The following is a 14753-nucleotide window of genomic DNA, read 5'->3' as shown; positions in this document are numbered from 1 at the left end:
CTTCTGCTAGTCAAAACTTAGGACACAAAAGGCTCTAACTATAAAAATAATTTTTAAAAAAATTATTTGGTAAGTTAGACTTTGTCAAAATTGACACTTTTCAAAAAGTCAAGCCTTTTTGGAAATGGGGACTCCATTTGCAAGTCGCATATCTGATAAATAACTTGTTTTAAGAATATGTAAAGAACTCATGCAAAACAAGACAGTCAATGAAAAAAGTGGCAAAAGATTTGAAATATACACATCATCAAAGAAGATACACAAATAGCAAATAACACACAGAAGGATGCTCAGCATCTTTAGTCATTAGAAAAACTAAAATGTAAACCATAAGATGTCTCTACACATTATTTACAAAGTGTAAAGTTAAGACTGAAAATATACCAAGCTTGGCTGGTAGAAATACAAAATGTTAGAGCCAATCCACAAAAGAATTAGGTAGGTTCTTACTAACTTAAATATGCAGTAACCATAAAACCCAGCAATCATGTGCTAAACATTTACCCAAGGAAAAAGAAAACATATGTTCACCCAAGACTTGGAGTCAAATGTTCATATCGACTTTATTCATATTAGCCCCAAACTGAAAACAGACCAATTCTCCATCAACTAGTGAATAGATAAATTGTGGCACATCTACAGCAAGTAATACTATTTGACAATAAAAAGAACGAACTGCTACATGTGACAACACAAATAAATGTCAAAATTATTATGCGAAGTGGAAAATACCTAGATATGAAGGTCTACATACTGTATTATTCCATTTATATGAAATTGTAAAAAAGGCAAAACTATAGAGACAGAAAGCATATAAAGGATGCTATGAGCCAGAGTTAGGGGGAAGGAACTGACTCCAAAGAGGCTTAAGTGTCACTTTTCTATATCATGGTTAGGTGGTATTTTCAGGAGTATATACATTTGTCAAAAATCATCAGATATCTTACAGATATCTTCAAACATGCAAAATGACACATGTACAAAGTTATTCATTGCAAAAAATACAAATTGAAACGATATTGCACAGAATACTATCATTTGCATGTATTTTTGCATTTACATATTATATTTAACGTCCCTAGGTTTTTAAAAGAAAAATCAAATTTTTAGCCAATGCTTATGATGAAAAGTGCCAATTATGTGGTATTTAGAGTCAACCTGGATAAAATTATATGGTTCAGGGAAGAATTGCTGGATCGTGTAGCACAGTGGGACTCCAGAATCTGCTTGGACTCTTCAGAATGGGCTGGCGATTATAACCACTCTGACCTCATTGTCTGGGCTTCATGTTCCTCACTGGTATTCTAGGAAGAAAATGACAGCGAATCAAAAGGAAAAAATGATAGTGTGTATAGTAGTACACACATCATCATTACTACCGTGTTAGTCTGTCCTAAACGGCTATAAAAATTCTAAGAAAGTCCCTTTACAAGGGGCTATGGCCATTTATTGTCCCAGAGACTAGATGGAATCAAAGCTTCCCAAGATACAAAAGAGAATTCTAAATCTCTAGGGACCTGACACTCATACTCCATAATTGTGGCAAGTACACTTTGACATGGCTGTTCACAGACTCATCATGGACACCTTAGGGATGTTGCTCTTCAATTAATTACATGCGCCCACACAGTTCGTAGCTATGACGGGAAGCAGTGATACTTCAAATGTTAACATTCCAATGATAGGAAAAAGGCCCATTTTCCCAAAATACTAGACAGAGTCATATATAATGGAAACTGCAAACCTCTGAAAGTGTGTCTGCGTATGGGCAAGTAGTAAAATAGCATTGAATACACAATGTCTTCAAGCACAGTACATAAGTTTGACAGTGTTATTCTAACTGCTCTAAAATCCTTTTTTCTCAGATCCACTGCTAACATGCATGGAAAATGTGATAACAAATTCAGAGATTACTAAAAGAGAAAAGAAGGCTGTGTAATACAGCGAATTGTTACATTCAGTCTTTTTTCACAATTCTGTAACGATTGATGGTAATTCAGTAGATATTTATCTTTATCTAGTTTTATATTCAAAACCATCCCAAGTTTACTTATTACCGCTACAGTTTTAAATTGCAGCAGCTGAAATATACTAGGACAAATGCGTAATTTGGAATAAGACTAAATATTACATTTCACCCTAATCACATCGTCTCTGTGCCCTGAGCAAACAGCTTAACCTCTCTGACTCTCAATTTCTCATCTGAAAAAAAAAAAAAAAAAAAATGAATCCTATCTTTTGGACTTCCAAGAAATTTAATTTGGAAGATATAAGGGAAATATTTGCATCTACTACACTTTTCTCAAACTGTAATGCACCCAGGAATCACCTCAGGATTCTGATTCAGAAGCTCTGCATTGGGTGCTGAAATTTTCAAGCTTCCAGGTGATCCCAGCACTACTATTCTATTATTGCTAATGTTACCTGGAAGCTGGTTTATAATGCAGAATCTCATGTTCCACCCTATGCCTACTGAATTTCAATCTTCCTTGTAACAGGATCTCCAGTTAATTTTTATGAACTTCAAAATTTGAATAACATTGATGTAGCAGTAGATCTTGCTTATTGCTGATGTACAGTCTAAAATATTAATAAGTTTTGAATCATCACAGGAAAAGTGTGTAGAATATAAATGAATACAATATGTTTTTTCCTATTCAAAATCTGATTTTGAATTATATTTCCCAGGTGTCACCAGAAGCTAAAAAGTGGTCTTGCCCCAGGTCAGGTTTCTACTCCCTGACAACCTCTCAATTAGCTGCTGTTTTAATGAAATTCTGCATTGTCAAAAGCCTTTTTTCATCATTTTCTTCACCAAATCTCAAGTTTTAAGTGTTTTATATAGAAACTGTATTTACTAACTAAAATCCAACCCTGCTCTGCCCATTCCAGTGGCTGCCAGATGGCTGGTTTTCTTTGTGATTGTAGGCTGTTGGTTTTCAAGGAGAGGAGGATAAGATTAGAGCAAGTTAAAACGCTACAGACCTTGCTGCTCTTACTGACATTCCACCATTTTTCTTAAGTAAACACTCTCCAGATTGCATCAAGCCATTAGTTAATTTACAGGATTCCAAAATAGTTGATTCTGGAAATTTTTGCTAGTTGCTTATATGGTAAAGAGGATTTTTGGAGGTCTTCACTACACCATTCTGGCTGATGTCACTTAAAATGCCCTAAAGCTTTTGAATGGCAAACAAACGTCTTATGCATTTCATTATCTTGATACATTAGAGAAACCATGCCTAATTGTATCAGGTTCCATTTGCAGATACCACTAAAGTATCTTGATAGTTTGAGGCAGTTATTAGATGAGAGGTCACAGTGACCTCCTCCTAAGAAATATTTCTCAGAATTAAATGTCAAATTTGTAATAAATATTGTATTATGATTAAGAGCCCAGGTTTTTAATGATTAACTGTGGGATCAAGCCCTGGGTCTGGTCCTTAACATGTAACCTTAATCAAGTTACTGAACCTTTATAGTACAGTGATAATAACAATATATATGTATAGATTTGTTTCAAAATTCAATTAAATTACAAGAGCAAAGTGCTTGACACAGTTCATGGCACAGAGTAAATGCTCAAGTTCTTTTAGCTTCTATTGCTGTTATCATAGTTAAAAATATGGTTTGGTACTGCTGAATGTTCACTTGAATGTGTTTCTTTAAGAGTCACATTGAAATAGAAATAAATAAAAACTGTCTCACTCATGCTACTTTATGTTCTATGCAATTCTAGGCACCGTGGTGGTCCAGCAGTTGATGTCAATGATGATTAGCAAACATGATTGCCTCTTTCCCAAAGATGCAGAACTACAAAGCAAACCCCAAGATGGAGTGAGCAACAACAACAATGAAATTCAAAAGAAAGCCACCACGGGGCAGTTACAGAACAAGGAGAACAATAACACCAAGAACAGCCCTGGTAGGCAGTGCTCCTGGGACAAGTCTGAGTCACCCCAGAGAAGCAGCATGGACAATGGATCCCCCACAGCTCTATCAGGCAGCAAAACCAACAGCCCAAGGAACAGCGTTCACAAGCTAGATGTGTCTAGAAGTCCCCCTCTCATGGTCAAAAAGAACCCAGCCTTTAATAAGGGTAGTGGGATAGTTACCAATGGGTCCTTCAGCAGCAGTAATGCAGAAGGTCTTGAGAAAGCGCAGACCACCCCCAATGGAAGCCTACAGTCTAGAAGGACCTCTTCACTGAAGGGATCTGGTACCAAAATGGGCACGCACAGTGTACAGAATGGAATGGTGCGCATGGGCATTTTGAACAGCGAAACACACGGGAACCCTGCAAATGGACGAAACATGAGCTGGCTGCCGAATGGCTATGTGACCCTGAGGGATAACAAGCAGAAAGAACAAGCTGGAGAGTCAGGCCAGCACAACAGACTGTCCACCTACGATAACGTCCATCAACAGTTCTCCATGATGAACCTTGATGACAAGCAGAGCATCGACAGCGCCACCTGGTCCACTTCCTCCTGTGAAATCTCCCTCCCCGAGAACTCCAACTCCTGTCGCTCTTCCACCACCACCTGTCCAGAGCAAGACTTTTATGGGGGGAACTTTGAGGACCCTGTTTTGGATGGGCCTCCACAGGAAGACCTTTCCCACCCCAGGGACTATGAAAGCAAAAGTGACCATAGGAGTGTGGGAGGTCGAAGTAGTCGTGCCACTAGCAGCAGTGACAATAGTGAGACATTTGTTGGTAACAGCAGCAGCAACCACAGTGCACTGCACAGTTTAGTTTCCAGCCTGAAACAGGAAATGACCAAACAGAAGATAGAGTATGAGTCCAGGATAAAGAGGTGAGGAAAATCTGGAGGTCGTAACTACCAGAGAGGGCTCAGTAGCCTCCTACTGTGGGACGGGATCACACTGAGGGTGACATATGCTGGCTCCAAAGTCAAAGAAACCCAAGTTCGCTCCACCATTTTATGAGCTTTGTGACTTTGTGCAAGTTAGCTTCATCTCTGTGAGCTTTGATTCCCTAATGTAAACAATTTAAATACTAGTAGTATCTACCTCAAAAGCACATAAGAAGTGATTGAATATTTCCCTGGTACAGAATAGGCTCAAAAATGTCATCTTTGATTATTATTAAATAGATAGATTGGCATTAGAGGGCTGGAAGGAGAGGGGCTGTGAGGAGATGGACAGAGCGTTAGGAGGCTGTTAGTTTTCACTAACAAGAAAAGGATGAAGCTAGGGTAAAAATAAAAGTAGAAGTAAATAAACCTCCATGTTTACTCTTTCAATCATTGAATGTTGAGAGAGTGCCTTCTATCTGCCAGTCTCTGTTCCAGACCCTGAAGATTCAGATGAGCTCAGAGAGGCCATAAGAGCCAGGTGACAGAGGATTGACAGGCTCATTTTCAGCCTTTGACTTTTACTCTGAGATAGAAATCTATGGAAGTTTTTGAGAAGAGGGGTGACGTGAAGTGTGTTCACATGAACAAGGAAGACTGAGCCTAAATGAGGAGGAAAAACTGATTTATAAAGAGGCAATTATGCTAAAACCTAATTATATCAATGTACATCTTCTCATAAAGTGATCAAAGTAGGAGTAGCTCCTCTAGTGGTCTCAGTCCCAGTTTCAGGCTATGTGATTTGGGCAACCCTTCCTCCATGGTGTGCTAGGATCCTCAGTCGGTTGTTATGGTGGCTTTAATTTACCTTAATATGATTCCTATCCATTTATCAGTTATCAGACAAAAAGATAACATACTTTCAGAAGCTATGGCAAAATAAATACTGAAAAATAGTACTTATAAATGAGATTGAAAAATTACTTCCTTGGAAAGTATTCTTTTGGTAAATATCACCGAGTGGAATTCTGGTTTGAATTTTTCTATACAATGCAGAGTGACAGGAGATTTAAATAAAAATATAGGGTCATCATCTTAAAGGGTTACTATTCTTTCTGAATGTAGTTTTTGGAACCACTAGGTATTGGAATTCTGAATTACTGCTAATCCATGATGATAAATTAGCATTTCACACTGGGAAGCTTATATTTTGAGGCAAGGGGTCACACCTTAAATATAGGAGAAAAAGAAAAAAGTTATCATTATGAATTTGCAGATGGATACATTCATTTCTGAGGATGGCGCTGATGCATATTTGTTCTGAGATCTATGGTATGTTTCAGAAATTTTGATAAGCTGATAGAACTTCTCAATAGAGGTCATCTCAATGGGCCATTTCACTGTCACATTCTTACCCTCGTGACAGGCCAAAGGAGAGGTCTGCAGTAGGGTAGGGTGGGGGACTGCTCGTGGCCTAGCCATGAAATTATAGAAAGTTAACTGTTCTGGCTAAATTTTGATCATTTCTGTTTAGAGTTATTCATTTTTCTTTAAATTCCTTTGTAACTTTACCCCACAAGCATTGAAGGTGGATGGATGGATAGATAAGTAGGTAGGTAAATAGGTAGGTAGATGGATAGATAGATCATAGATAGATAGATAGATAGATAGATAGATAATATTTTACTTTAATTATCAATGAGATATATGTTAAATTCCTTTATAGCTTTACCCCACAAGTATTAAGGGTGGATGGATAGATGGATAGATAGTAGGTAGATAGATAGAACGTAGGTAGCCAGATAGATAATATTTAAATTACCAATCAGTGAGATATATGGTTTTTAGTTTTGAAAGATGTGTTCTTTTTCCCTCTCCAAATTGGTTTCTTTTTCTTTCTTTTCTTTTCTTTCTTTTTTCTTTTTAATTTTATTTATTTATTTATTTATTTGTTTGTTTGTTTGTTTGTTTATTTATTTTGAGACAGAGTCTCACTCTGTTGCCCAGGCTGGAGAGTGCTATGATGCAATCTTGGCTCACTGCAACCTCTGCCTCCCAGGTTGAAGTGATTCTTCTGACTCAGCCTCCTGAGTAGCTGGGATTACAGATGTGTGCCACCATGCCTGGCTAATTTTTTTTTTTTCCTTGTGGAGACGGGGGTTTCACCATGTTGGCTGGGCTTGTCTTGAGCTCTTGACCTCAGATGATCCACCCACCTCAGCCTCCCAAAGGGCTGGGATTACAGGTGTGAGCCACCGTACTCAGCCAATTTCTAACTTAATTTTCTTAGAAAATATTGTATTGTGGTCAGAGATGTTCATCTGAGTGACATTAATCATTTGGTCTATTAAAACTATTCCCTTATTACTGGATTGGGATTCTATATATGACCAAGAGTTCAAGTCTGTTAATCAGGCTATTCAAAGCTTCTACATTTCTCCTCATTTTTATCAGCTAGATCTATAATTTTTGAGAAAGATATTTAAAAATTTCCTAACAGTATTCTGAGTTTATCAGTTTCTTTTTACAATTTTGTCATATTTTATATTGAGCAATTTGAGACTACTACTAGGTGAGTGGAAGTTTAGAGTTATTCATAGCTCCCTGAAGAATTGATCCTTTTATCATTCATTAGTGCTTATTTTTCATTATAATAATGCTTTTTACCTTAAAGTCTATTTTTTTCTGATATTAATATTGTCATACCATCTTCCTTTGATTAGTAACTTCCTGATATGTCTTTTCCTTTATTTAACTTTCAAACTTTGTTTCATCATTTGATCTAACAACTTACATCTTTTCAATTCTGGAATTTTTTTTTTCATCATCTTTTTGTCTATTTCATCTCCCCACCTTCTCAATTTTCTCTTTCCAGAACCCTTGTTAAGATATGTTTGACCTTGTTAATCTGTCCTCCTTCTTTGTTAACTTATTTTTCCCATATTAAATTTCTGTAATTATCATTTTTGAGGCATTCTAGGTAACTTTTCTCAGACCTGGTTTGTAGCTTACTGATACTCTGATGTGCTAATTCCATTCTGATACTTCCCCAGGCCCATGATTAGAGATTTTGTAGTCTCTTCTTCATAAAAACAGTTGATGTTCCAAGCTCTCAGTTAAATTATTTGTAGTTTTCTGCCTGCCTAATACTGGAGGCCTCATCTTCTGTCCTCATGTGAAAAAGAAAAACCTAGCCCCCAGCTCTGTGGCCTCTATCCAAGACTAATATCCCTCGTGTGCTTCTACTTATTGTTCTGTATTTGAGTTTCTTCCTTGGTTCTGATACCTGGAACCGCTCTTTTATTTTTTTTTTTATTTTTTTTTTTTTGAGACGGAGTCTCGCTCTGTCGCCCAGGCTGGAGTGCAGTGGCCGGATCTCAGCTCACTGCAAGCTCCGCCTCCCGGGTTTACGCCATTCTCTCGCCTCAGCCTCCCAAGTAGCTGGGACTACAGGCGCCCGCCATCTCGCCCGGCTAATTTTTTTTGTATTTTTTTAGTAGAGACGGGGTTTCACTGTGTTAGCCAGGATGGTCTCGATCTCCTGACCTCGTGATCCGCCCGTCTCGGCCTCCCAAAGTGCTGGGATTACAGGCTTGAGCCACCGCGCCCGGCCCCGCTCTTTTATTTTAACCTTGATTATGTATTTTTAAAATATATTTCTTAAAAATTTTCCAGCACTTTTAAATGTTTACATTGGGAGGAATTTCTTCTGTATTCAACTTAGTCCTTTTCATTCCTGAAAGTTTCACACAAGCACCTGATACATACAAATGTGTCAATATATTGTTTTGTAACGGTTGTCCTCAGTATTTTAACTTCAAGTGCTTCCAACATTTTGGCTCTAAAATAGCTTTGGAAAGCAAAGAGAATACATTGTAGAATAATTCTGAGTGGCAACCAGCATAGTACCAAATTTTCAGGTAAAAATGTGGTCATATGTTTAAAATAGCCTTCTAAATGATGTAAGATTACAAAATATGAAGTATTATTTTTTTAAAATTCTAGTTGCTTACAAAGGGAAGGAAGATTAATTTTTAAGTGTTCTTATCTGGGTGAAATATGAACATGTGGGGATCAAATTTTTCAAAGTAGAAATGTAATTGAGATTTTAATTTTAAAATTGTTATTAAAATAATCAGATTTCTGAGAGTTACACGTGCATTAACCTTTCAAATTTCACTGGCTTGGTAAATTTGAATGAGTCCCATGGGACTTTTGCTCAGAATAGGAGAAATTAAAAAGTCAGTCATGACCAAAATACATCTTATAGTAAAGATGTAATTTTAATACACGTCTTTTGAATAATATACGTGTATGATTTGGATCTTAGTAGTTATGGAGAAAACAGTCTCTGTTTTTAAGGACATTACTGTGAATTCTACAATTATCCAAAAGCTATTAATACAGCTATACAAAACAACTATCAATTTATACAGATATAAACTACCTATGTCCTAAGCTATATTAATAACTTGGGAAGCAGTGAGAATTGGGGATAGCAAGGAATGGGCTTTATTTTTACAAAATGTAAGATGCAGTGCTTATTTAACGCATGTGATCTTTACCTCTCGTATCAATGTGAGCTCACTACTCTGGGTACTCTTTTATAAGATGGGACTCTATATGCTTCCAAAAACCCCATTCTTAGCGGTGAACTTAACCAACAATGACATTTTCCTGTCACTATTTTTCCTTTTATAGAAAGCAAATGTTATGGCCCTCTGTTTTTTTTTTTTTTTTCAACTTTATCAGACTTCCCCGCTGCATTTAGTATAGTCAAGTTTACAATTTAACGTCCAGGAAGCTTTCTGTCTCTTCTCTCCGGCATGTGTCACTGGTTTCTCTGTGCTGGCATTCACTTATTTACTATTAAATGACAGCTGCTCACAAGAGAGGCCTTGGGACCTAATTACTAAACTGACAATAAATCATCTTAGCAAATAGTAAAATAATACAACAAAATTACATCTTTTAAATCATTGAAAGGGTTTTATTCCAATTTCCTAAGCATCATAGAGAATTTAGAAAATATTTGTATGCCTCTTGCATTTCAAGTGAATAAAATCACTTTATCTCTTACTCTTGCCTCCCCGCCTGCCACCCCCCCACCCCATCCTTTGTAGCTTAGAACAGCGAAACTTGACTTTGGAAACAGAAATGATGAGCCTCCATGATGAACTGGATCAGGAGAGGAAAAAATTCACAATGATAGAAATAAAAATGCGAAATGCCGAGCGAGCAAAAGAAGATGCTGAGAAAAGAAATGATATGCTACAGAAAGAAATGGAGCAGTTTTTTTCCACATTTGGAGAACTGACAGTGGAACCCAGGAGAACCGAGAGAGGAAACACAATATGGATCCAGTGAGCCTGCTTTCGCCTGCTGTCTCCGATGGCTCTGGCAAGGACTCCAGAGATTCTGGTGGGATATGACTTAGAATCAGGTGGCTGGTCACCTGGATGTACAGAAGTCTAACTGGTGAAGGAATATCATTTACAGACATTAACCATCCATATCTGCAATGTATACCAAAGTTATATCATGCCCCATAATGCTACTGTCAAGTGTTACAACTGGATATGTGTATATAGAGTAGTTTTTCAAAAGTCAACTAAAAATGAGAAGCATATTTCAAGAATTATTTTATTGCAAGTCTTGTATTTAAAATGTTGAATCAATATGTTGTTGCAATTTAGCTTGCTTTCAAGCTTCACCCCTTGCACTTAACATAAGCTATTTTTGGCATTGTGTTATCATCAGCTTATTTTATAGATCAATATTTTTATTTCCCTTTTTGCTGAGGAAATGAAGATAAGCAAAAATATAAATATATATATATAAATATATGAGTTATTAAAATCAGAAGAATACTTCGTGGCTGTGCTGTTTGTGCCAATAGACTTTGTCATGACCAAAAAGAGAAATGTAAATACTTTTATAAAATACAGTCGAATCACAAGGAACCTTTGAGCTGCTTTTAAAATTCTTCCCCTGGCCCCACTCAGTTTTGCTTTTGCTAGACAATTTGACATAGGAACTTTGAGACTCCATGAGAAAGTCCCTTTCTGAGGCCCACTGTCTACCTTGCCAGATCCTCAGTGTGTATCACCAATGCAGGATGCTCCTTAGAGAAGAAAAACATGGTAAAGAATGCCATTTAACCATTCAGGCTTTGAATTACTCTGTCATTCTGGACCAAATCTCTTTAACTGCTGGATAGTTGTAGAGGAATTCTTCCTGCTACTTAGGAATTGGGAAACAATGCTTGCTAAACCATGCCCACGTGAGCACCTGTCTCCCACTCAAACCTCTCCCACCTCCCAACAATGGCACTTTAGAATACCAGCAGTGAAATGGTATTACTGTTTCCCTCTGAGTGAAACTGCTAGAGTATGTGTCATGTAGTGACATTTTTTTCTCACTCAGGCTATTGCCATCTGGGATTCTCTCCCTACTACAGCTGCAAAGTTGGTTTGCAGCAAGAAGCTGGTGGGAGGGGGCTGGGGTGAAGGAGGAGAAGAAGAAAAGTTTGGAAGAAACAAACTATTTTGCTTCTAATTTTGACGGTATCAGTGTTTCCTGTTGAAAATATACAATAATTTTAAAAGGTGAATGCCTAAAGTTCAAATTTTGGCAAATATGGGAACCTCAGCAATGCTAATTTTCTAGAAAAACCCAGGACTCTTTAGAGCTAGAGTTTTGGGAGAACAGTTCCTCACAATAAGACAACGGTTTTGAGAAGCCAGGCAAATAATCTTTCTCATAGTAGGACAGAAAGTTACAAAAGTCAAAATCAGAAATAAAGACTGCATACTCGTGTTTATGGGTTTTGTGTTGTTTGAAGGTTGAATGCTTGCATATGCTTATTTATTTTCAAGAGGGAAAGTGGTCTGTACTGTTTTCATCCTTGCCACTATCTTGCTTTTATTTTTACCCTCCCACTGAGCAAGTGTCTGTGGTCCTATGGTATCAACCATTACCTTCCTAGCAATAACTTCTTTAATTCCTTTTTCTCTGTCTTTCAGTCATTTAACCAGTTACTTCCACCTGGACACACGGTAGGAAATTCAAACTCAAAATGTGAAAATTGATCTTAATAACACTCTCTTCATATCTTTTCACCTATTTCCAGTCCTTATCATAGTTGATAAAAACCTCAGACTCATCCAGAAAGCTATATGATGTACTAGTAAAACACAAAGATGTTCATTCAAACTGCTTGGATTCCAGTGGTCTACAATTTGCCAGCTGTTACTACTGAACCCTCCGTGCATAACTTATTTTTCCTCTGTGCAATTGGAATAATAAAAATAATACTCCTATAGAGTTGTTATGTGGTCTTAATGAGAGAGCTTGGGTTAGGCTGAGCACAGCTGCTAGTAGAATACAAAAAGGACTCCGTAAATGTTAACTCATATTTTTTTCTTTTCTTTCTTTCTTTTCTTTTTTGAGACAGTCTCACTCTCTCATTCTGTCACCCAGTCTGGAGTGCAGTGGTGTGATCACTGCAGCCTTGACCTCCCTAGGCTCAGGTGCTCCTCCCACCTCAGCCTCCCAAGTAGCTGGAACTACAGGCATATGCCACCATGCCCAGCTAAGTTTTGTATTTTTTTGTAGAGACAGGGTTTCACCATTTGCCCAGGCTGGTCTCAAATGCCTGGGCTGAAGCTATCTGTCCCACTCAGCCTCCCAAAACTTATGCAGGATGCATGACAACGACGGGTCACTTAATTTGTCCGGGACTACAAGCGCGAGCCACGACGCCCAGCCAACTCATATTTTTCTTTTCTATCTCCTTCTTCACTCATAAATTTGCTCACCAGCTAGTCTGTTCCACTCATCTTTGCCTTTTTAATCTGCTCTCTTTAACCACTTTTTCCTTACATTTTGATGAAGGCATCCTACCCAGCGCCTTTTGTTCCAGCATGTCTCCTGGACTTTTGTCCTTTGCAGGCTGCCTTTTTGAAATTATTCATTTGACTATAGCTTGATCTTGCTAATTACATATGATGACTGTCACTTGCCCAGGACAAAGCCCTTCACATAGTGTAAAAGGCCCTACCTCTAGTTTCATTCTCATCTCCTACCACTTCACACCACACCTGCCATGCCATTTCATGCCTCTAGAACTTTCCAGTTGCTATTGCTGTGTCCTTCTTGATGCCTTCCTTCTAGCTGGCGCACTCCAAACATCCTTTAAGAGCCAAATCAATGTCAGTTTCCTCATGAAGCTTCCCAGAATCTCAAAGCAGTGTTAGTTGCTTTTTGTGCCCCAATTCGCGTATATCTCTTTCTGTCTTTCCCACATTGGATTATTTTCTTCACCAAATAATAAGCAATTTAGGAGAATGAGTGGTGAAGTGGAAATAGCAGAAAATTGAGAGCCATTCAAACCTAGATCTGCCTCTCAACATGCCTTATGCAAGATAAGTGGCAATACCATGTAACTTGACTTGTCTGATCTCATCTACAAGCTGGAGATAATAACTCCAACAAAGTAGGGATGTTGCCATGGTTAATGGTGGTATGTAATGTGCTTATCCAAGTGCCTGTCACTTTGCTCCATTGATAACTCTATTGATAAATGGAGCTTCATAAGAGGCCAGGATTATATATTCTTGCTCTTAAATCCCTTCATGCCTTATGGCAAAGAGACTGTCAGCACAGTGAGTTTGCAGTAATTTTGGGAATGCAATGCACACAAACACACACAGGGTGTTACGTGGCCTGTAATATTTGAGGGATGATATTGTCAATTTTAATTGTCAATTTCAGTGATGATGGCACTAATCAATGGATACTACGAGCAGCATGTTCATCTGGATTTCCATTAGTTAAACAAAAAACCTAGACAATATTAATTGCAATTAACATAAGAATAAATTGGAAATCAATAAGGATACAAAGTAGTTAGGTAATATCAAGATTTCATTTGCTGCATCCTGTATATGCCTCTTAAAACTATTTAGGTAATTAAAATGAATCTTAAGTTATAAACTCAGGAGAAAGGATTTGCTTGCAGATGTGGGGCCTACTGTGTTAGCATCACTATTCAAACTGGCTGTCTGGTTATCCTTTGGAGAACATTTAAGATAGAATTACCTATGAAGTCAGTTCCACTGAAACATGATTTTATATGTTTCATTATGAAATGACTAAAAACTCCAAGTGGAGTTTAAATAATCATTCCCATTGATTCTCAAGCTGGAATGTCCTTCAAAAAATCATTCCCAGGCTGGGTAGTTTATATTATTGATATAATTACAACACCTTGAGAATTCAGGAGCGCGTTAAAGAATGTGATGCTTACCACAAACCCCAGTGTTCCTTACACTGCAGAGCTGCACTCTGATTAGAGTACCACATGCATGAGTTTTGGAATCTAAGACCAGGGTTCAAACCCCGCTCTGCCACCTCATAGCTTTATGAACTTAAGTTATGTAATATATATATAAGCCTAAATTTGCTTTTTTCTGGAAGTAGGGTTAATAGTTCCTCCCTTATCATATTTTTATGAGGAATGTAGTACAATAGGTGAAGGGATTAGCAGAGTGCCTGGGACATGGTAAGTGCTCACTAAATGGAAACTATCAGCCCTCAAATTATTTCTATTGAAAGGGTGTTTCAGCTTCTAAGGAACATAGCAAGGTTCTGGCCTCAGGGATTTGACCAGCAGTAAAAGTATCATGGTCACCAGCACAGGATATAATTATATCTTGATCTCAGAGACTCTAAAGTTCTTCTGTGCCCAGCTAATCTACCAGAGATTGATGGCAAGGAAAGTAACCCAAACCACTCTTTCTTTCGGAGATAATACAATTACATCCATGATCTGAAAATCATGTCTAAACAACTACATATAACTGTCCTTCATCAACTCTATCCATGTCTACACAGAAGATGATATCGGGTGTTAAAGGTATGGAATAAAATACA

At 37.7% G+C, this 14753-nt stretch overlaps 1 protein-coding gene across 7 annotated transcripts in view; it reads left to right on the top strand.

Moving 5' to 3' along the window:
• Positions 1 to 12137, top strand: part of ARHGAP24 (Rho GTPase activating protein 24) — a 524860-nt gene extending 512723 nt beyond the window's left edge. For 4 of the 7 annotated variants that reach the window (XM_033214186.1, XM_033214189.1, XM_033214187.1 and 1 more), the window contains 2 exons: positions 3740 to 4817; positions 9941 to 11004. In XM_033214186.1, the coding sequence (XP_033070077.1) occupies positions 3740 to 4817; positions 9941 to 10184 (1322 nt within the window). In that variant the 3' untranslated portion in view covers positions 10185 to 11004. Of the gene's footprint in view, positions 1 to 3739; positions 4818 to 9940 lie in introns of all 7 variants that reach the window. The other 3 variants (XM_033214184.1, XM_033214188.1, XM_033214185.1) reach the window with 2 other exon arrangements.
• Positions 12138 to 14753: the final 2616 nt, after the last annotated feature.

This window comes from Trachypithecus francoisi, unplaced genomic scaffold (genome assembly GCF_009764315.1).
Source record: "Trachypithecus francoisi isolate TF-2019V2 unplaced genomic scaffold, Tfra_2.0 Lachesis_group1, whole genome shotgun sequence".
Taxonomy (NCBI): Eukaryota; Metazoa; Chordata; class Mammalia; order Primates; family Cercopithecidae; genus Trachypithecus; species Trachypithecus francoisi.
This window is presented reverse-complemented; position numbering and strand designations above follow the sequence as displayed.